We start from the raw sequence: 21,740 nt of genomic DNA on the forward strand, positions 1-21,740 counted from the left end.
CTGAAATTGAGTACAATTACAAATTAAAGCTGCATAAAACGGAACTAATTTAAATATACATACTTTACATCTGCACATAGCACAGAGTACCACACATTTAGCTTACTGGAGATTAGTTTTAGTTAAAAAAAAAACCCGACATACTTTATTGTCCCTGTTCAAAGGGAGGTTTGGGAGGTTTTTCCTCACCCTGTTCACGGGCGTAAGGACAGAAAATGTTGCATTGTGTAATAAGATTTTTTTTTATTGATGAATTAATCCTTTTATCTCCAAATCACGAGTTAATTATTGCATTATATGGAGATAACATCTCAATATAGCCTGCAATCTCGTGAAAATAAAGGGTGACTTCATATCCTTGAAATAGGTTCAGCAACACAAACGCAAAACAACCATGAGCATGAATGTTCTTGGTTTCCATGCAAACATTTTGTCAAAATATCACACCAGCGGGGGGCGGGGCTGCAAACCTTTTTAATAAATCTAAAGGCTTTGTAGTATTTTCCTAAACATGGTGACCTTAGCCAGCGTCTGCTGGGGAAGCAGGTGATGCAGTCAACCAATCAGGGGGAAGGTTTCTTCCTCGGGACGCCAAACGCAGGGAAACGCCGTCAGCGCAACCATGGAAACACAACATGTCCGCCTGCACCAACTGTCGAGCACAAGTAACGACGAGCACGGCTATATCTTGTAACGCGGACTTCCAGCGGGTAACGATTCGGCAGAGGATCCTTCCCCCCCTCCTTCCCGGCCCAGCGCTCTCCGGACGGCCCCCCGCCTCCACTCAGGTGACGGGCTCAACTCCGCGCCCCTCCCCTCGGAGATGTGGCTGTCTGTGGATGACAGCAGACCCGGAGCACCGCTCGAAGTGCGTGCACTGCGCTTGTAGAAAGTAGCGAAGAAAGAAAACAGGTTAATCTCTTCCCCAAGTAGGCTACTTATTGCACCGTGTGGTGGTTTGTTGACAGAGGCTAGCCTAGCGCAGGTTGGGTCAGTTTAAGCCAAGAAGCTTACAGAGAAGACGACGGTTCCCCTCCTCCAGGCACGGATCACCTGAATGCAATGACCGACTCGGCTTTGGACGGCAAGGCGGAGGTTAAACAAGCCACCAAATATGTCAAAGAGACCGAGAACGTTGCGGAGAAATACTCCGCTTTGACTGTGAGCAAGAACAGCAGCGATGTGAACATGAACGTTGGGGAGATGCCCTCTGCTGCGTTCACCGCAGTCCCCACGCTGAAATCCGTCAAGAAGGTAGGAAACGTGATTTCACCCCCCCTCCGCCATCAGTCGCTGTCATTGGCCGGAGATTACGTGTGTGTATGCGGGCACATGTGAGGGGGCTGCATCCCAGTGTGTACGCGTTGTACTGCAGTGAAGTACTACACCAAGGCCGGCCGGTGTACTGCAGCAGCAGCAGCAGCAGCAGCAACTCGGTGGTGGTTTGTCCGGGGATCAGCAGGCAGCATCTGCGTGTTTACCCTGATGATGACTGCAGACATGTTACTGGAGCCCGGGTCCATTTTTGGATGTGTTGCCGCATGTACTATTTTCTGGCCATCTCTCTGAGGGACGGCTCCATCCCAAGACAACATGGTCTGAAATGGACTCAAAATAAACACGTAGCCACAGAGGGAAACTGGTGATAGCTGGGTATTCATATAGCTTTTAAATCATGTCATTAATGGAGGCATTAAATTACGATATTGATTAGAATAAGCTGTTAGATGTGGTGGCAGCATCTTGCAGGCAGGCATTAACTTTAAGTCACGTTGAGCTCTTAAACCTGTGATTTAAGACCTCTGCAAAGTGAGGAAAAGACACTGGTTCTGTACTGGACCTCAGACTAGAGGAGGGGGAAGGAAGATAGGAAGAACAGTAGAATATTTCCATCATCGGTGGTCGCACCGCTTTCATTTCTTGGTAGATTTATTGGTGGTGCTGGGGAGGGGGGGCTTGCTGCAGGATGCCTTGAATTTGTTCAGTTATCACCATCAAAATGATGTCGCGTTGAGTGAGAAAGGGCCTGTCTGTTACAAAACAGCAGAGAAGAATCGCGGTGTTGGTGGCACAGGTTCAATAGCATTTAATTAAATTCCACCCATCCAATGTGAATCATTTGTAATCCCTCATCGAGCAGTGCTTGTTTAAGGATGTCTCATCACCTCTTGATGGAAGGAGCGCTCGTAGTTTTTGGAAACGCTCCAGTTTGGGTTCTCCAGTCCTGATACTGATACACACACCTGGGGTTGTGGATATCGGCCAGTAGAGAGTCGAGACCAGTGTGTGGAGACTGGGATCTTTTCTTCTGTGTAGAAAGCACCATCAGCCGGGACTAAAGCACTGCTGTCCTAACATCTACACGCTGATGCAGTGCGTCCATCTGTAGCCTGCTGGAGTTGGCACCAGTGGTGCGTTGGAGCACAGGTGGATTAAAACAAGCAAACACATTTTTTTAAAAAGCTTTTGAAAATGTATGAAATAAATCACGGGAAGAACAGGGGAACGTTTTCGATAGAACCTAGAGAACCTAAACACAAAGACTGCTGCAGCTCGTAGCAGCAGGCAACAGCTGGCTAACAGAAAACGTGGAATGTTTAACCTTTAATCCTTCCTGTAGTTTCCCATTGCTCTTTTCTCAGAGTAGAGAGAGAGAGAGAGGGAGGGAGAGAGAGAGAGAGAGGGAGGGAGAGAGAGAGAGAGAGAGAGAGAGAGGGAGGGAGAGAGAGAGATGATGCTTGTTTGTGTTGAAGCAACAAATCCAGATATTTTGTTGACTGAGAACGGAGTCTAAAATGGAACCAAATTGAAACCCACTCCTACCCCTCCCATCAGTGCCCATCAACTGCTCTGTGTGTGTGTGTGTGTGTGTGTGTGTATGCACTGGTTCTTGCTACACAGTGAGGACTTTATTTTATTGTTTTTGAATTGGGTTCTGGGTGAGGAAAGGAAGGACTTGTAGATTCAGAGCTGCAAAAACACTTGATTAACAACGTCTCAGATGTTGACCCTTCTGACCTCTCGCTCGAGGGCCCAGCAGTTCCAGCTGATTAGTGGAACTCTCGTAAGCAATCTTTGTCAAGACTGTGTCATAGACGCGATGATTCAACACTGGTGCTTTCTGTTTTTTAGCAACACTGGTGCTTATCACTCAAGGTGACCTTTTGACCTTCCTGTCCTTACTGGTGCACCACGTCTGTGTTGAACGATGTTGACACATGCCGGGATTTTTAGTTCCGAAGAACTCGACTCCTACGTCTGTGTGCGCATTCAGCATGACGGCCTCATGCTGCCTCTCCATAAAATACACAGACATAAATGGCACACCAGCACTTGTCCAGCCTGACGTGTGTGCACAGAAAATGTGAGCAATTATTAGATATTGTTTTATAATGTTTGCTCACTTTTTGTTGGTGCAAGTTTTCTATTTTTCCACTTTAGATGTTAGAATCGGTGACTTAATACCCACAAGAGGATGTGTGTGCAGCTTGAATGTGACTGGTGGGCTTTGAATGTGGGATTACATGGTTTTGTTCACCATTAATATTACATGATGTGTCACCTCTGCAGCTGCGTTTGTGAAGCTATTGTTTTCATCTGACATAAATGTGCCTGCAAGTGGTGGACCAGAGAAATTCAAATTTCCCAGCAACGGGGCTCACAGACTTCCAAACATTCGCCCCGACCCCCCGTCTGACGAGGCAATAACGGGACTCCGGGCAGCCTCAGGGAGCCTGATTGAAAACATATTGGATGGTAGGAATGTGCAGCGCGCTTATGAAAACAAAGCAGTGTGTTATGATTAAATGTGAGAGCCCAGTGTCACACTGAGCCACCTGTTTGCATCCACACACACACACACTCACACACACACACACACACACACACACACACACACACACAAATGAATGAGTGAAGCGAATATTGCAAACGCTTGCAGGGGGAACAAATGACTGTAATACCAGACGGCATCAGACATGAAACGTGAGGCTGCTGGATGTTCACATCATGACCTGAAAGGTGCTGGGGACAGAAACGGTTCATACAAACCTAAAGTGAAATGGATGTGTGTGTGTGTGTGTGTGTGTGTGTGTGTGTGTGTGTGTGTGTGTGTGTGTGTGTGTGTGTGTGTGTGAGAGAGAGAGGGAGGGAAAGTGTGGGTGGGTGAGTCAAAGAATGCCACCACCAGGCCTCCTCTCTCTCTCTCTCTGAATCCATCTAACAGTTACACAACACCGCGCTGACCCCCCCCCCCCCCCGAGTGGGACTCGCTTACTGTGAGTTTGTTCATGCTTCATTTCAATTTGATCCCTCGTCTTGTCTGTCACGTCATTGTCTCTGCGTTTCCTGAAGGTCAAGCTCAGTTTTTTTCTTCTTCTCTGTGTTCAGTTCGAATGAAGGTGTGGAAACATCTGAAATCTGAAGTTTTCACTCCTCCTCCCAGTCTGCTAGACATCCTAAATATCAGTCGATATCAATGTCAATCAGTTTGAAATATCTGACCAAGGGGTGCAGGTCTGGAGAGACTGAGAATGACACCAGGATCGTCTCCTTCTAATGCAGGGCTGTCCCGAGGGAGGCATGAATTGACCCATCAAATGTAAAAAAAAAAAAAAAAAAAGCTTAATAATATTAATAAAAATATACTGTAAATCAGGGCTGCACGGTGGTGCAGTGGTCAGCACTGTGGCCTCACAGCAAGAAGGTTCCGGGTTCGAGTCCCGGCTCGCGCGGGATCTTTCTGTATGGAGTCTGCATGTTCTCCCCGTGTCTGCGTGGGTTCTCTCCGGGTACTCCGCCTCTCGCCCGTTGACGCTGGGATAGGCTCCAGCCCCCCCGCGACCCTTAATGTGTAGGAATAAGCGGAAGATGACGATGGATGGATACTGTAAATCACTGGTTATGCTGTTGCCTTCGATAGTGAGGAAATGTTTTTTTAAATATCGAGGATTATTTTCTTCATAATATAATCAGGCATCAGACATTTGACCTGGAATGTAATGGAAGCACCCCACAAAAATAGATTTGACTCTCACTGAAACATGAAGTGCAGAGTTCTTAGGTTTTCAGTTTAGCTTCAGTTGCCCCCCCCCCCCCCCCCCCATATCAAATACTTTTAACACTTTAGAAGTGTAGTACTCAAAGAATTTTCATCCTCGCCTGTACGTCTTGCAGTGTTGGAGACGGTCTGCCGTGTCTGCAGGTTCGGTGTTTGTCCCACACTGTGACCCACATTAACATTAACTGGAAAGTCACCATAAACTGAGAAATATAACACATCCCTACCGACTGTGCTGCTGCTGCTGCTGCTGGGATATTTAAAGGGATCTCTTGAGTTTCACCGCTGATGCTTGTATTCTTCACTTTATGTTAATAAGAAGGCACCATTTCTGCTAAAGGTCACGTAGTTCTGGAGGAGGGATTAACACACTATTTTTTTTTTCACAACACAGTGTAATCCGACATGCATGTGTTCATGTAAACAGGCGCCTTCGCCGGCTACAGGAAGTGCTCTGATTTTAGCCTCTGTGGCAAACTTCTTTGACATGAGCACAGCTTTACTGTCAACGTACGCATTTGTTGCTGAATTACAAAGTCAGTAGCCCATTTCCAGGCCCTGATGTTTACACAAAGATCAGCATGGATCAGCCCGCATGTCTTTGGGATCAGATAGTGCTGCGGAGCACTCCCGGCGTCTGGGTAAGTAGGTGATATCGCCTTATGCCAGGCCCACATTGAGCCCTTACACCGCAGTGGCACCACAGCTTAAGTCTGTGACCTGGCCTGCTATCTAGGAGAGAGAGGAGAGGGTATTTTTAGCTGTAAGATGGGGACTGGATGGGCCGCTTATTGATGCAGCAGAAGGCTAATGGAAACAGGGTTTAATTCCTCCTGTCAATCCCCTTTCATTTACTCGTCCAAATCAGGAATACAGCCAGATAGCGAAAGCTGCAGCGGCAAATAATTCTTTTAGAGTGTATCTGTGCATGTGTGCATCCCAACTTGTTCCCGCATTTGATCTCCTAGCACTTAAAAAGACATCCAAAGAATACAACCTCCTGACTTTAGCAGCTGGTTGTCAAGGGCAGAAGTGGAGAGTGAGAGCGAGAGAGGCTCAGTGGGAATCAACTTGGCCTCTCTCGCTCTGTCCAGGTTGGCCATTAGAAATCACGATAATAGGTGGGAACCTCCCCCTGGCTCTGCCTGGGAGTGTTCTGGGATAATAGCATCAGGGACACCTAGTACCATCAAACAAGAGGACGCACAGGAACAGCAGAGTAGGCTGTAAAACCGTGGAGATCAGGCAGACATGGATCACAAACATGGGCACGGGAGAGAAAGGGTGAGTAATGCATCTCCGGGAACTCATGCAGCTTACTTCCTCTTCAAGAGACTGCACAGAGGCACCTGAGTTGCTTTTGACTTGTCCCAAGTTTTCTGGCTTGTTTGTCGATTTTTTATTTTTTTTTTAACCTTAAAGGCAACACATACATTTACTCTCAACAGCAATAATTTGCTGGTTTACCTTTGAGCTAATCATCATGTAACAGTAGCAGGAACACCTCTTACAGCCAGAAATTCGAAGGAGTCCTGAATCCTCGGGAGTCTGAGCTGATGCAAAGTGAACATACAAGTTTCTGTGTATGAGATGGAGCCAACTGTGAGCTGAGAAAACAGACACATGCAGAGATCTCAGCTCACAAGATTCTTCAGTTTCCTTAAAGTCAGGCTGGAGAATGTTGGAGGTCAGCTGGGAGTTTACACGCAGACGCTGAGTTACCCTCGTTGAAGCCATTTCAGTCCCTGGTTTTGAATTATGAAAGAAAAATCGGAGGCATTCTCAAACGTACCACTGAAATGTGTAAGCAGTAGGGAATTTTCAACAACGATCATAAATTACATGTATGATAAATATAAATTATGTTATTTATATCATATACATGAGTTACACATAGTTTCTGGCTGAATAAATGCTGTGTAATATTAGTTTACCTCAGCAGGAAACTGAGTCCCAACGTGTCAGTTTCACGCAGTTCTGAACTTGAGAAAATGCAACATATGTTAGACAGTGGAAGTTATTTATTTACATATATTTCTTTGAATGTTACTCATTAAACCAACAGCGGTCAGCGGTGTAATCCTACCACTAAACTCACATTACAGTATGTGTGTAGGTGTGTATACGCAGTGCACATCGCACTCAGATGTTACCCACCTGACTGTTGTCAGTCCGGCCTTCGTATATGTATCCCGGATTTATCATCTGTGTGTTTTGTCAACTGCGCCGGCCTGCATGTACGTTTTTAGTGCAAACACATGTATGGACATCAAAAATAAAAGAACAAGGGGAAACTGCAAAGTTACGCCTCAGTCAATGAAGACACGAGAGCATTGATCACCGAGGCGAAAGTTTCAGGAAGCAGGAAGCTGAGAACAAACGGTTCACTTTCCTAAAAATTAGATGTTCGTGAATTAGGTTGAATTAGAATGTTCGAGCAGCAAGAGGATATTTGATTGGTTGAGCTTTTACCTTGGTCAACACATAAAACCTCCCGTTTAAATCCATTCATATTGTTAAAAGTTACTCTTAAACATAAAACAGCCACGATAGCAAAGTTATGAGTGCAGGAGGGAACAATTTAGAACCAAGAAAACTCTTAAGTCTTAAAAAGTCAGCAGCTTGGATTCGACCTTTTGACATTGTTAATGAGGAAGAGAGGAGATGTAACATAGAGAAAAGGATACGTACAATCCAGGTTAACGAAATGAGGAACACAAGATAAAAATAAGAAAAAACAGAATATCTAACAATTAAGTCAAAGCAAAGTGAGTTTTAAAAAGGGATTTGAAACAGGATGGTGGACTACAAAGGCTCTAGTGACGCGTTGCCATTTCACAATCATAAGAAGGCCTCACTGTATGAACCTGGGTAGCTAGCTGGCTCATAGGGAGTTAGAACCTTTAACATGAATAATAAAGTCTTAAAATCAACTCAAAAACTCAGAGGTCACCAGTGAAGGGCAGCAAGGACTGCTGGGATACGCTCACCTCTCCAGTAGTCCAGCCTGGAGGTGGCATGCCAGCTCCGTCTTCCTGACACGCTTGTAGCATCTTCAGGCTTGGAGCCACCGACTGCAGGTTTTACTGCTCAAGTTCTACATGCTAATGGGTTTTTTTTTAGCTCTTCTTGGTGAAACTACAGCAGTGAGCCTGTACGGCATCACTGGCCACGTGTGACGTTGAGTCACGGTAACACATGGAGTCAAAGCCACAGGAGCTTTGCTACGAGATCCAGGACTGACACCCACCTGCACACCTCCCATGCCAGTAAAAGGTGGAGTGTCGTGGCTCCGTGTGAGAGTCAGGGCAAATGAAACATTTCTGTATTCAGATGGAGATATTTCCAGAGTTTCTTCTGTCCAATATGTAATTACAGTTATTGTTAGTTCACTTGGACCCGGCCCATACCCCCCCCCCCCCCCCACACACACACACACACACACAACCACCACCATAGAAATACTGTAAATAGAATTAAACACATAATCACACATTCACATAAACACGTGAGGTTTAGAGAGAAATTCATTCTCTTCACTCCAACATCTTTGAGATTTGAACTGGAACCCATTTTCCTGGTATTAACAGCCAGCAAAGAAAATAAAAAAAAACAAAGGGAGAAAAAAAGGCAGTATCTTCAGTAAATATTGATGCTACGCATAAAGGTGAATTGCAATGTTGCTCAAATCAATTGTGGACAAGGAAAAGTCAATACTGTCACCAAAGATGTTTTGTGTTGCCCGTGTTTCCCCGTCCCAGTAACAGGAGCCAGAATCTAACCTTATTTGTTGAAGTGAATTGAATACCTGAGTGGGATATTGAGACATTTCCTGGTGTTCTCATTATCATACTATTATAAATAGGGCCCTAGGTTTTGTTTCATCATGGTATGAAGGTCTGGTTTGGTGCCCTGTACCTGCCACTCCTGGTTTCAAGTCCAGACTGAAACCCAGCCACGCTAGCTGTGTGTGCTAATTCTCTTGATGTGTCTCTGTGGCTTTGATCTTGAGCCCTTTGAAGGTGACATGATGAACCACACCAACAACTGAAGCCTCCAGTGTATTTGTACAAAACATAAAACAGAGCAGGGGCGTCTAAAATTAGGAGTCCGCGCCATCTTCCTGATCCACCTGCGATTTGCCATAACAGGTTCAGGTAATTTTACCTCAGAGGGAATCTTTTAATTGACTGAAATAGCAAAATGGGTCCCAATATAAACTTAAAAGCGAGTGAACACATTATGTGAAGCATAAACAATGAGTGTTCCAGCTGTGAATGTGTGAGGTGATACTCCTCACTCCTCCTTCCTCGCCTGATTTCACCGCTGACAGCCGCTGCGTACGGACAGCAGGAACACTGAGAAATGCCTGCATTCGTTCACCTTTTATGTTTTGTTCCGGTTCTCTCCAGATCCAGTTTGCAAACACAGAGGACAAACAGGAATTCAGCAAATACCCGACCAAGGCAGGGCGCCGATCCCTCTCGCGCTCCATCTCGCAGTCGTCCACAGACAGCTACAGCTCAGGTACCGCTGCTCCTCCAGGACAAACACTACTCATATACAACTGCTGCATGTGTGTGTGCATACAGTATATGCACACACAAAAAAAAAGCTCACACACACTACACACACTTGCTTACAATAACCAGTGTATCTGAAATCACAAATGGGAGACAAACTTTTGCCGCCAACAACGGATACGAAGTGTACGTTTCATAATTGGCTTCCCTGAATGAGTTCCCACAATGGTGAATTGTTGTGTTCTCCATTTCCCAGCTGCGTCCTACACCGACAGCTCGGATGATGAAACCTCCCCGCGAGACAAAGCCCAGGTCAACACCCATGGCAGCAGCGACTTCTGTGTGAAGAACATCAAACAGGCCGAGTTTGGCCGTCGCGAGATAGAAATAGCAGAGCAAGGTACAGCTGAGCTCGGCGGTGCAACAGGATGTGTCCGAGGGGATTGTTTTCTTCTTCCTTCTAAACATGCAACTTCATCACGGGGTCTTTTTGATGGCTCGTTCACCACATTTTGATCAAAAGCTGCTTGAGCGGAATCAGTCTGGGTTTGTGGTCTTTTTGCTAATATGAAATATTTACAGGTTTTCTGCAGTTTCGTGATATTTCAAAGCTGGACATCTTTATAATTCGGTTTTCTGGCACATGGAATCTTTTGTGCATCTAAGTTGATAAAAGTCCTCCTGACTTCACAACAGTTTGTGACCCTCGGCTGCAGCAGTGTCAACATTATTCTGGAAATTTAAGCCGGGCTCATTCTCTAGGTTCTATTCTTCATCTTTTACTTATTTCCTTCATGTGATACCTCCTCCACTGTCTCAGGTGTTTTCTTTTCGGTGCTCACAGGCTGCCTCCTCTCTCTCTCTCTCTCTCTCTCTCCCCCCCTCTCACTCCCTCTCTCTCCCTCCCTCTCTGTCTGTTTACATTGCCCATGTGAGTAATAGGTAGGTGTGAGTGCTGGACAAGGGTACTTCATGCTCCAGCCTGGGCAGCAACAGCTGTCACTGACATGGTTGTTCACTCTCCATTTTACAGCCGCTCACTGCGCATCGTAAATGTCGAAAGAGACTCAGAACGCAGCGTCAGGCTTTGCTGTGTGAAAACAAACGCCTGTATGTCTCAACCTCTCCCCAGACATGTCTGCCCTGATCTCCTTGAGGAAGAGAGCCCAGGGGGAGAAGCCTCTGGCTGGGGCCAAGATCGTAGGCTGCACCCACATCACTGCTCAGACCGCAGTACGTCCTCCTCGTCTGCTTGGCGGGACATCATCATGACGTGCGTCTCCCTCGCTACTTGTTCATGCGTCTCTGTATTCCCTCTTTCTCTCTGAGGTGCTGATCGAGACACTGGTGGCTCTGGGGGCCCAGTGCCGCTGGACCGCCTGTAACATCTACTCCACTCAGAATGAGGTGGCCGCTGCTCTCGCTGAGACAGGTGAGGGTCTCTCCCCTCTCAGCTCAGTGTTAACCCTTTCCTGGCCATGAAGTCAGAGTTCCTCAGAGTCTCACTGTTCTGCTGAAACAGTCGTCTGAGATCCACTGCGGCGACTGCGAAAACACACAACCAGAATGGAGGATTTGCAAGTTTTGTTTGTAACCTTACATACTGCTTTGACAGCAGTAAAAACACCAGAATTTTTTTTTTTTTTACCCTGAAATTGTATGACTTTTCCTTAAGCAACAAAAAATTAAACACTGAGAATACAAAAATGTAAAAAATGTTGTAGAAAGTTTTCATCATTGAGGAAGTTCTGAGTTAAGTTTGACCCGTTTCAACTTAAATGACTGTTAGATTCAGGAAAGTGGGTCAAGTCAAGTACAATAGTGGTTTTAGGGACTCCAGAAACTCTCCGTACCGCGTCTGTGCACTGTGGGACAGTGATGAGAATTTAGAGCGGCGGGATACAGCAAATCTCCCACACTGCGGACGGCAGGTGGACGGATTGTGTTTCTAGTGTACATTCAGACCGCATGCGACGTATTTATGTATAAATATTTTGACAATATTATTGTAGTATAGCTCAGGGTACCTTGGTGTGTGTGTTTGTGTGTGTATGTGTGTGTGTGGCTTGATTCATGTGTATTCTGCATTACGCTGATGTGTTGTACATGAGACGTGCATGACCACAGGAAATCACATGACATTGATCCTTGACACGCTGTCGTCGTCTCTGCCGCAGAGACTGCAGACAACCGTTGATCACTGCGAGCACAAACACCTGCAGCGTCAAAAAAAGGAGTGGACTCAGACTGGCATAATTATTTCATATTATTATTATAATTATCCTCAAAGGGGACAGAAAATGAAAAGTATGTAGGGTGGGACGTGAGGTACAGAACGTACATAGTCTGGCTTTGGATGTAGATGACTTGTCAACAGGTTTTCTTAACTCGTGGGTGCCCACAATCAGTAAAATGCAGTTTGAACAATCTTATCATTGTGTAACTCAGCAGCAACCGATAGCACATCACTAATGCCCAGTAATGGATTTGTTGTTCATGCAGCCAGCTGGTCCTCTTGTCCTTTTTCTTCCCCTCTTTCCCATTAGCTGTGTTTGTTCTGTCTCTTCCAGGAGTCCCCGTGTTTGCATGGAAGGGTGAGTCAGAGGATGACTTCTGGTGGTGCATCGATCGCTGTGTCTGCACCGATAGCTGGCAGGCCAATATGGTATCACCCTGACAAATCCACGATAAACTCTTAGCGTCTGCGGCTCCGTGTCTGTTATCTCAGGGCTTTGATCTTCCCTGTTGTCACCTCTGATTTGCTCCTGGTAGATCCTGGATGATGGAGGAGATTTAACTCACTGGGTTTACAAGAAATATCCCAGTGTGTTCAAGAAGGCCCGGGGCATCGTAGAGGAGAGTGTTACCGGGGTGCACAGGTGAGACTGGAGGGTTCAGTGTGGAATGGAGAGCCAAATACCGATTACTCACTCTTTCATTGTCGGATACTGTGAAACCGTGATTATGAAAATTGGACCCAGCTGTCAGAGTTTTAGCCACCGTGAGCTGACAGGCCCAGGCAGCTCATCATAGATTGTATTACTCATTGATCCTTTCAGTTGTGGCATATTCACTTAATTCTGCTGGACAGTTTAGTCACATTTTCATGATTTCTTTTTTTAAAAAGCTCTTTTTGTAACATAATACTATCTCCAGGACCACTTTATAGTGAGCCTCCCTTTAACAAAGATTGATAAATGGTTGTCAGTGTTGTTAGTGCGTTGTAAACACTTCATAAACCTTTAATTAGCACGGTGTGTTTAAACTGCCGCTAACAACACACACAACCCTTTCTCAAGTCTTTATGAGAGACTTATTGTATTGTACAATTTTTTTCTCTTGATGACGCTGCTGCTCTTTCATCTATTAAGGGATACTGTATTCCAGATGATATCAAGAGCTTATGAATACACATTATGTAACCTAATAATGTTGGTCAGACTCTTTTTTTTGCATGTACATTATTTTGTGTGCTGTGACTGCAAACAAACCAAACTTCCCCAACGTTTGAGATTCTGTGTCGACACAAAGATTCTCAGTTGTAGAAGTCATTTTGGTATAAATACACACAGACACTGTGGCTGGAAAAGGTCACTTGCCTGATTTGTCTGGAGTCTATTTGAGAAACATGACAAGAGCTGGACAGCAGTTGAACATGCTCAACTCTCAATGGGATCAATTAGCCCGAGGTCACGCAGCACAACAGCTCATTCCAGCGCGTGGACTCTCAACATGTCTCCTAACGTCTCCTCAGATTGTACCAGCTGTCCAAGGCTGGAAAACTGTGCGTCCCTGCGATGAATGTGAACGACTCTGTCACCAAGCAGAAATTTGACAACCTTTACTGCTGCCGTGAATCCATCCTGGACGGGTGTGTATAACGCACAAATCCAGCGCTTCTCTGGAAACACACTGCAGCTGAGATTTGATTCCTGAAGTTGTGTGTTATTGTGTCTCTGCCAGCTTGAAGAGGACCACTGATATCATGTTTGGAGGCAAGCAAGTTGTGGTGTGTGGTTATGGAGAGGTGAATCTTTTTTTTTTTCATCTTAAAAAGGTCTCATTTTTGACAGCATGACTCACTCTTCGACTCGTGTATTGAAGCCTTTTGTTTGATGAGGTGTTTCATGGGTCTGTAGGTGGGGAAAGGCTGCTGTACTGCTCTTAAAGCCCTGGGAGCCATTGTGTGCATCACAGAGATTGACCCCATCTGTGCCCTGCAGGCCTGGTGAGTGGCTAACTAATTCAGTGCTGTTACATCAGTAAATCAACTCTCCTGGCTGTGCTTTTGTCTCTTTGCTTTGCATCCTGTTCATGGCTGCGACGCAAGAAGGAACAATATTTTCTCTCGCTTCCGTTTCAACTAATAAAAATATGGGTTTGCATAATCCCACAGCATGGACGGCTTCCGAGTGGTCAAGCTGAGTGAGGTCATCCGGCAGATGGACGTGGTGATAACTTGCACTGGTACTGTGCCTCACACAGTCGCATCCATTACTTCTGCTTTGATAATCAGTGTTTCCAGCATGCAAATACGCATCTTTGAAATACCCAGATAAACTGGATTTTTCATCCTAGTGTTTAAATGTTTATTTGCTTACATGTGCTGGAAGTTCTTGTCACTTCTTACCACCCTTGTTTTTCACAGGCAACAAGAACGTCGTCACCCGAGAGCAGCTCGACCGGATGAAGAACGGCTGTGTGGTCTGTAATATGGGACACTCCAACACGGAGATCGATGTGGTAATGCATTTTCACCGCTGTAAAGATTTCTGTGTGTCCTTCACTTGCAGCACTGACCCGTCTGTTCTCCTCCTCAGGCGAGTCTGCGCAGCCCCGAGCTGACCTGGGAGAGGGTGCGCTCTCAAGTGGACCACATCATCTGGCCTGATGGGAAGAGAGTCGTCCTACTGGCAGAGGTACAGCAGCGTCCCTCCACCCACGCCGCGCTACACAAACCTCTCAACCTGGGAAATCAGACTTTACTTCAGGCATTCGCGCAAACGAATGTGGGAAACTAGCATGATACCTCTGTGTCAGCTGGTCTGTGTGACCCCTCAGCTGCTGCGGCTCCTACTGAAGCTCCACGTTATCACAGTGAAACTTAGTCTCTGTCAATCAACCCAATCCTCTGTTGTTTCTCAGGGTCGCCTCCTAAATCTGAGCTGCTCCACTGTGCCTACGTTTGTGTTGTCCATCACTGCTACAACTCAGGTCAGTAGTTGTGTCCTCTCCGTGAGAGGACGTGCAGGGTCCAGGCACCCCTCTGCTGACACTCCAGGACAGATGCTCGGAGGCTGGAGGCTTCTGAAGGGCCGATAGCTCCACGCTGTTCCTCTGCAGTAATATGTAGTCCCCTGGTGTCTCTGTCTGTCTTACAGCCATTGTGTTGTGTACATGTTGTCTGCAGGCTCTGGCCCTTATTGAGTTGTTCAATGCTCCAGAGGGACGTTACAAACAGGATGTGTATCTGCTGCCCAAGAAGATGGGTAAGAGCCAACCTCAACACACAGGAGCTGGAGCATTCCTTGACTGAGTGGTATTTCAAGTTAAAAGTACAATTTGATCAAGTACTCACCGTTTGATATCTTGACTATCAGGATAAAAACAGCACAACTACACAAAACTCTCAGCAACATCATACAATCCAAGTCTTCCTCCAGTTCTGTTCTCAACATTTTACTGATTAATTTGAGCTACAAATGACCTGATTTAAATTTCTGGTTCTACAAATCATTGCGAAAGCGTGTCAGCTGGCGTCCTCTTGTTGAAATCCCGCCTCCCAACTCTTTCATTGGCTTGACTTTGCTGCCAGATGTTTCCATGGTGTGCAGCATCATGACGTCTGGGCCAGTGAATGAGAATATCGGCTGAGGTCAAACACTAATGTGTAGTCACACTTATGATGTCATACTGTAAGTGCCTTTGGATTGTTGAGGATACAACCGGCTCAGGGACGGTGCAGTGGTCAGCACTGTCGCCTCACAACCTCACAGCAAGAAGGTTCTGGGTTCGAGCCCCAGCTGGAGCACGGGATCTTTCTGTGTTAGTCTGCATGTTCTCCTGCGTGGGTTCTCTCTGGTACTCCAGCTTCCTCCCACAGTCCTAAGACATCAAGAGGGGACCAGGTTAATCCAGACTCTAAATTGACCGTAGGTGTGGCTGTGAGTGTGGTCCAGGGTGAACCCTGCCTCTTGCCCGAAGGCAGCAGGGTCGGCTCCAGCCCCCCGCGACCCTTAACAGGATAAGTAGTAGAAAATGGAAATGACCAGACTGAGAACACTTGAATCATATTGGATGATGCCTGTGAGCGTTTATTAACAGACGGTTTATATAGTTTTGCTGTTGTTAATCTTGTTAATCTCCAGTAAGACTGACTGACTAATATATAATACATGACGTACAATACAGCATTATACTGTCCAGCCCCTATGAGTTTACAAGACTCTGGAGAATAACAGTAGTAAAGATGTCCACATGACAGAATGTAAGATAAACTTCTACAAATTTAAATTACTGCCCAGCTATATTGGATTGAGTGTTTTCTGCCATTGTTTCATGCATTTCTATAAATCTTGCTGCAACAAAGATTTCCTCCTCAATAATCCAACTTGGTGCAGCATGGCTCAGAGGCAGAGTGGTCGTCTGGCAACCGAAGTCGCTGCTTCTCCCGATCCTCACTTCCCCGTGTGACCATGTTGAAGTACCTCCGAGCAAGATACTGAGCCCCTCCCGACAGCCCTGCGATGGACTGGCAACCCGTCCAGGGTGAACCCGCCTCTCACCTAATGTCAGCTGGGACAGCCCCCCCCCAGAGCAGACTTCTTTTTTTCAATTAAATTCCTTGAGGCTCTATCTTTACAGACAATTAAACATAAAAATGAAATGTACCTTCCACAAAACCAGAGACACAGCTCCTCAGGAGAGTCTTTATATCTGCCTGCCAGTGGTAGGGCACCAGAATTGACCGTCTTTTTCTGAATTCTGGATTCACAAAGAAGTCAAAATTATAATTAATAGGTGACATATCACTTAAGGAGTGATGACAAGAGGATTACTACTTGAAGAACGCTGCAGACGTGCTCCTTGTGTTGCTCGGTGTTGCCGCCGTGTGACCTAAAAACCGCATCATCCAGCCATCAAAAATATTTGATTTGCAATCTGTGTTTTTCCTCCAGATGAGTATGTGGCCAGTTTGCACCTACCAAACTTTGATGCCCACCTGACGGAGCTGTCCGACGAGCAGGCCAAGTACATGGGCCTCAACAAGAACGGCCCCTTCAAGCCGAACTATTACAGGTCGGTCTCACCATCCCGGCGTTCGTCTTTTCACCACCTGCCTGTATTTAACATCCATGTTCATGCTTTCGTTGTATTTTGTCCACAGGTATTAATGAGAGCGACTGATGTGAACTACCACACACAGGTGCCCTGGGACAAACAGAGATATCTATTTTATTTTCTAAATTGCTACAAAAGGAGGAATTATTTTACTTATGCTGGATGTAACTTATTTATAGCACTCCTGACATAGTGTTAAATATAAAAACTAGATGTGTAGGAAACACATGCTGTATAACCAACTAGCATATTACATGTCTCGTTACGTATTTAAACAAAAGCCTGCTTGCATGCTTCCAAGTGTTTTAGTTGCAACTGATTATATCACTAGATCAGACATTTGATTTGTTTGTTTACCCTATTGAAATGTGCCAAATGTCGGCTGTAAGAATCGAACACAAAATACCACGAGAGTACATTCCACGCGCCTCGGTTTGGACTGAGCCAACACAAACTGTATGTACATTATTTAAGAAATGTTTTCTTTTATATGTGTTTATAATTAAATTGAATGGTATCTGCATACCTGCCCTTAAAGGTACCATCCAGTCAGCCTTTAATTTTAGCCACGATATGTGACACTTGTTGTATAAACAGTATGAACCAGCGTGCATTTTGAAAGGATGACTCAGAAGACGTTTGCCAAGACGGGAGTGTGTGGTGTTGGTATTCAAGACTCACCCCAGAGAATGATCTTCACATCTTCTCCTGAACAATGAGGAGATGAAAATGAAAGTGTTTGATTGTGCCAGTTTATGCATTCCTGGAAAGAAAAAAAAGAGAGAAAAAAAAGGAAGCATATGAAAAAAATGGAAGAGAATGAGCCAGTAGAGCATTTTTAAACTACAACAACTTCCCTCGGGTAACAAGTTTCCATTTGCTCACCAAAAGTGGTCGGCTATGAAATGTTTAGACTGGATAATACCTTTAAGGCCATGGTATGAATGTGCCTTTTAAACAATTTACTACAGTATCAGCACTGTCTTTTGATTAAATTCACATTCCTTCCTGTAAAACAACATCTGTCAGTAGTACATTTACTGTCTTCATTCCACGTCTATTAATTGTGACTAATGTATGAGATATATATCCAGAAATAACATTAGACTTTTATGTTTATGCCATATGATTGTCTTAATTTGATCCGACGGGGTCACCTAAAATAAATGTTCATGTTGTCAAAACGCATAAATGTATACCATGTAAAAGAATGCATTAAATCAGCAATAAAGCAACAAGCTCACGGACTTTAAACAAGTCAAAGTGTGTTTATACCAAGAAAAATGAAAGCAGAATGAAAGAGAGGGGCCTTTTTAGGCCATTGCTTGTTTTCCATTATTTTGGGGGATAAAGCTCACATTCACGAGGTCAAACACCTCCCCTGAATGTGCCTTCCTGCTGCATTGTGTTCCCTCTCACTCGGCCTGGCGGAGCGTCAAACGGCTGTCCCTCTCTGGAATATTCCCTGGCGCACCAGGCCAGCTGCATTAGTTGCTAATATTAACAGTTGAGTCACTGAGCTTGGCGGCGGCGGCGGCGGTGGAGGGGTGTGGGTGGGGGAGTTGGGATCATTCTGGAAAACTGGTTGTAACTATATAAGCATGCAGCGTGAGACCGTCCAGGCATGAGAATCACAGGAAGCACACGCCGGCGAAGGAGAAGAGGCAAGGAGACGACTGAGATCCTTCAGCATCTTTGAGCAACTTAAAACAGAAAGTAAGTAGCAGCTGATCTTTGATGTTAACAGCTGATTCTCTGATCAGGGCTTTGATGTTAGCAGCTGATTCTCTGATCAGTATACCTGATGGAGGAGGACGCGTCCTCCTGGACTTTCAATCCTACCTGTACTTCTACCTGCATGTATGTGCCACTAAGTCAGTTTAACTGCTCGTTAAACTGTTGGATTTGATCGTTCAACTTTTAACTGCTTAGCAGCCGGCATGGCTCAGGGGTAGAGTGGCCGTCTAGCAACCAAAGGGTCGCTGGTTCGAGCCTCGACCCCGGTGACCATGTCAAAGTGTCCTTGAGCAAGATACTGAACCCATAATTGCTCCTGATGAGTCGGTTGGCGCCTTGCAGGGCAGCCTCCACCATCAGTGTGTGAATGAGATGACACTGTAAAGCGCTTTGAGTACGGCTAAGGTAGAAAAGCGCCATATAAAATTGAGTCCCTTTACCATTTTAGTTTAGTTTAGGAGTAGTTTAGTTTATTGTCAGAGCCTTTTTTGTATGTGGAGAAAAAAAGGTCCTCATTTAGGGAAACCGTTTTTAATCTGAAATACAACATTTTGTCAACAATCGCACCACTGCTCAAGACTGCCTGACAATTTGTTCTGTATTTTACTGTAAAAATTAACCAGAAATTATTTTGAAGTATTTCAAGCGCAGGGATGAGTTGAAGGGATGCACAATGTTGGGTTTTGTCGCCGGTATCTGACACGTCAGTGTTTTGCAGTTGATCGGGCCGATATTAGCAGATGCTGATATTTGTGCAAAGATTTTATTCACACTGAATAAACACACATTATCTATATGAAAAGAAACAATGAGCAAAAACTATTTGCTGGGCCGATATCTGCCGACAGCAATGACATGCATCTAATCAGTCCTTTCACCCAATATTAACGACCACAACTCTTGTGTTTTCCTATTTTTACAGGACCTACAGCAACAAACAAGATGTCCTCAGCAAAGGGAATCTCTATCGGCATTGATCTGGGCACCACCTACTCCTGTGTTGGAGTTTTCCAGCATGGCAAAGTGGAGATTATTGCCAATGATCAGGGCAACAGAACCACTCCCAGCTATGTGGCCTTCACTGACACAGAAAGGCTCATTGGGGATGCCGCCAAGAACCAGGTGGCTATGAACCCCACCAACACAATCTTTGATGCCAAACGTCTCATTGGGAGAAAATTTAACGAGTCGGTTGTCCAGTCTGATATGAAACTCTGGCCTTTCAAAGTGATCAGTGATAACGGAAAGCCCAAAGTCGAGGTGGAGTATAAAGGGGAGCTCAAGTCCTTTTACCCAGAGGAAATCTCCTCCATGGTCTTGGTTAAGATGAAGGAGATTGCCGAGGCCTACCTGGGACAAAGAGTGTCCAATGCAGTCATCACAGTTCCAGCTTATTTTAACGACTCCCAGCGGCAGGCCACCAAGGACGCCGGGGTGATCTCTGGACTGAATGTTCTGAGGATCATCAACGAGCCCACGGCAGCAGCCATCGCTTACGGTCTAGATAAAGGTAAAAGGGGAGAGCGCAATGTCCTCATCTTCGATCTGGGCGGAGGCACCTTTGACGTGTCCATCTTGACCATAGAGGATGGCATCTTTGAGGTGAAATCCACCGCAGGGGACACGCACCTTGGCGGGGAAGACTTTGACAACAGGATGGTCAACCACTTTGTCGAGGAATTTAAAAGAAAACACAAGAAGGACATCAGCCACAATAAGAGAGCAGTGAGGAGACTGCGCACAGCTTGTGAGAGAGCAAAGAGAACCCTGTCCTCCAGTACCCAGGCCAGCATCGAGATTGACTCTCTGTTCGAAGGCATCGACTTCTACACCTCCATCACCAGGGCGCGTTTTGAGGAGCTCAACTCTGAACTCTTCAGAGGAACCCTGGAGCCAGTCGAAAAGGCCCTTCAAGACGCCAAACTGGATAAGTCCAAGGTTCACGATATCGTTCTGGTAGGTGGTTCCACGAGAATCCCCAAAATCCAAAAGCTCCTACAGGATTTCTTTAATGGTAGAGAACTGAACAAGAGCATCAACCCAGATGAAGCTGTGGCCTACGGGGCAGCAGTGCAGGCCGCTATCCTCATGGGGGACACTTCTGAGAACGTCCAAGATCTGCTGCTGCTGGACGTGGCACCTCTGTCTCTGGGTATTGAGACTGCAGGTGGAGTTATGACACCTCTCATCAAGCGTAACACAACCATCCCCACCAAGCAGACTCAGATCTTCTCCACCTACTCAGACAACCAGCCAGGCGTCCTGATTCAAGTCTATGAGGGTGAGAGAGCCATGACCAAGGACAACAACCTCCTGGGCAAGTTTGAGCTCACAGGCATCCCTCCTGCACCCAGAGGGGTTCCGCAGGTGGAGGTAACCTTCGACATCGACGCCAATGGCATTCTGAACGTGTCTGCTGTGGATAAAAGCACCGGCAAAGAAAACAAAATCACCATCACCAACGACAAGGGCCGCCTCAGCAAAGAGGACATAGAGCGGATGGTGCAGGACGCAGAGAAGTACAAGGCTGAGGATGACCAGCAGCGGGATAAGGTGGCAGCAAAGAACGCGCTGGAGTCGTACGCCTACAACATGAAGAGCAGCGTGGAGGATGACAACGTGAAAGGAAAGATTAGTGAAGAGGATAAAAAGATGGTCATTGACAAGTGCAACCAGACGATCTCGTGGCTGGAGAGCAACCAGCTGGCTGAGAAAGACGAGTATGAGCATCATCAGAAGGAACTAGAGAAAGTGTGCAAGCCGATTGTAACCAAGCTGTACCAGGGAGCCGCGCCACCCGGAGGCTGCGGGAGCCAATCAGGAGGCAGTTCTCAGGGCCCCACCATCGAGGAAGTGGACTGAAACAGTCAACTCTTACTGTAGTAACTGTTTCATCCATGTATTACTGTTGGTGGATGTTTTTTCTGCATTTGTCATAATAAAAACACTTGAAAAATAAAAGACTCTGTCTTGTATTTATTTTTAATTCATCGATCAAACACTCATTTACAAACTGAAGAACTCCAACATGAAACTTCCCCTTTATCTTAAATAATTAATAATATGCATCACACACACAC

General features: G+C 45.7%; 2 protein-coding genes across 3 annotated transcripts; both read left to right on the plus strand.

Annotated features, from left to right (window-relative positions):
* The first annotated feature begins 598 nt into the window (after positions 1-598).
* On the plus strand, positions 599-18,180 carry ahcyl1 (adenosylhomocysteinase-like 1). Of its 2 annotated transcripts, none has more exons than XM_086214630.1 (17): positions 599-1,254; positions 9,472-9,586; positions 9,839-9,982; positions 10,715-10,815; positions 10,912-11,014; positions 12,153-12,247; positions 12,355-12,461; positions 13,337-13,453; positions 13,546-13,609; positions 13,722-13,810; positions 13,979-14,049; positions 14,231-14,325; positions 14,403-14,501; positions 14,728-14,796; positions 14,993-15,071; positions 16,761-16,881; positions 16,970-18,180. In XM_086214630.1, the coding sequence occupies exons 1-17, from the start codon at positions 1,063-1,065 to the stop codon at positions 16,974-16,976; spliced, it is 1,668 nt and encodes a 555-aa protein (XP_086070756.1). In that variant the 5' UTR covers positions 599-1,062; the 3' UTR covers positions 16,977-18,180. The 2 variants fall into 2 exon arrangements, with proteins under 2 accessions (XP_086070756.1, XP_086070757.1); XM_086214631.1 differs by lacking the exon at positions 599-1,254 and adding an exon at positions 6,196-6,343.
* A 362-nt stretch (positions 18,181-18,542) lies between these two features.
* On the plus strand, positions 18,543-21,550 carry hspa1b (heat shock protein family A (Hsp70) member 1B). Its single transcript, XM_086214638.1, has 2 exons — positions 18,543-18,639; positions 19,583-21,550. The coding sequence occupies exon 2, from the start codon at positions 19,603-19,605 to the stop codon at positions 21,520-21,522; it is 1,920 nt and encodes a 639-aa protein (XP_086070764.1). The 5' UTR covers positions 18,543-18,639; positions 19,583-19,602; the 3' UTR covers positions 21,523-21,550.
* Positions 21,551-21,740: the final 190 nt, after the last annotated feature.

The sequence above is a fragment of the Aulostomus chinensis genome, chromosome 9 (genome assembly GCF_037954235.1).
Source record: "Aulostomus chinensis isolate RoL2024-O1b breed Wild chromosome 9, RoL_Achi_v1.0, whole genome shotgun sequence".
Taxonomy (NCBI): Eukaryota; Metazoa; Chordata; class Actinopteri; order Syngnathiformes; family Aulostomidae; genus Aulostomus; species Aulostomus chinensis.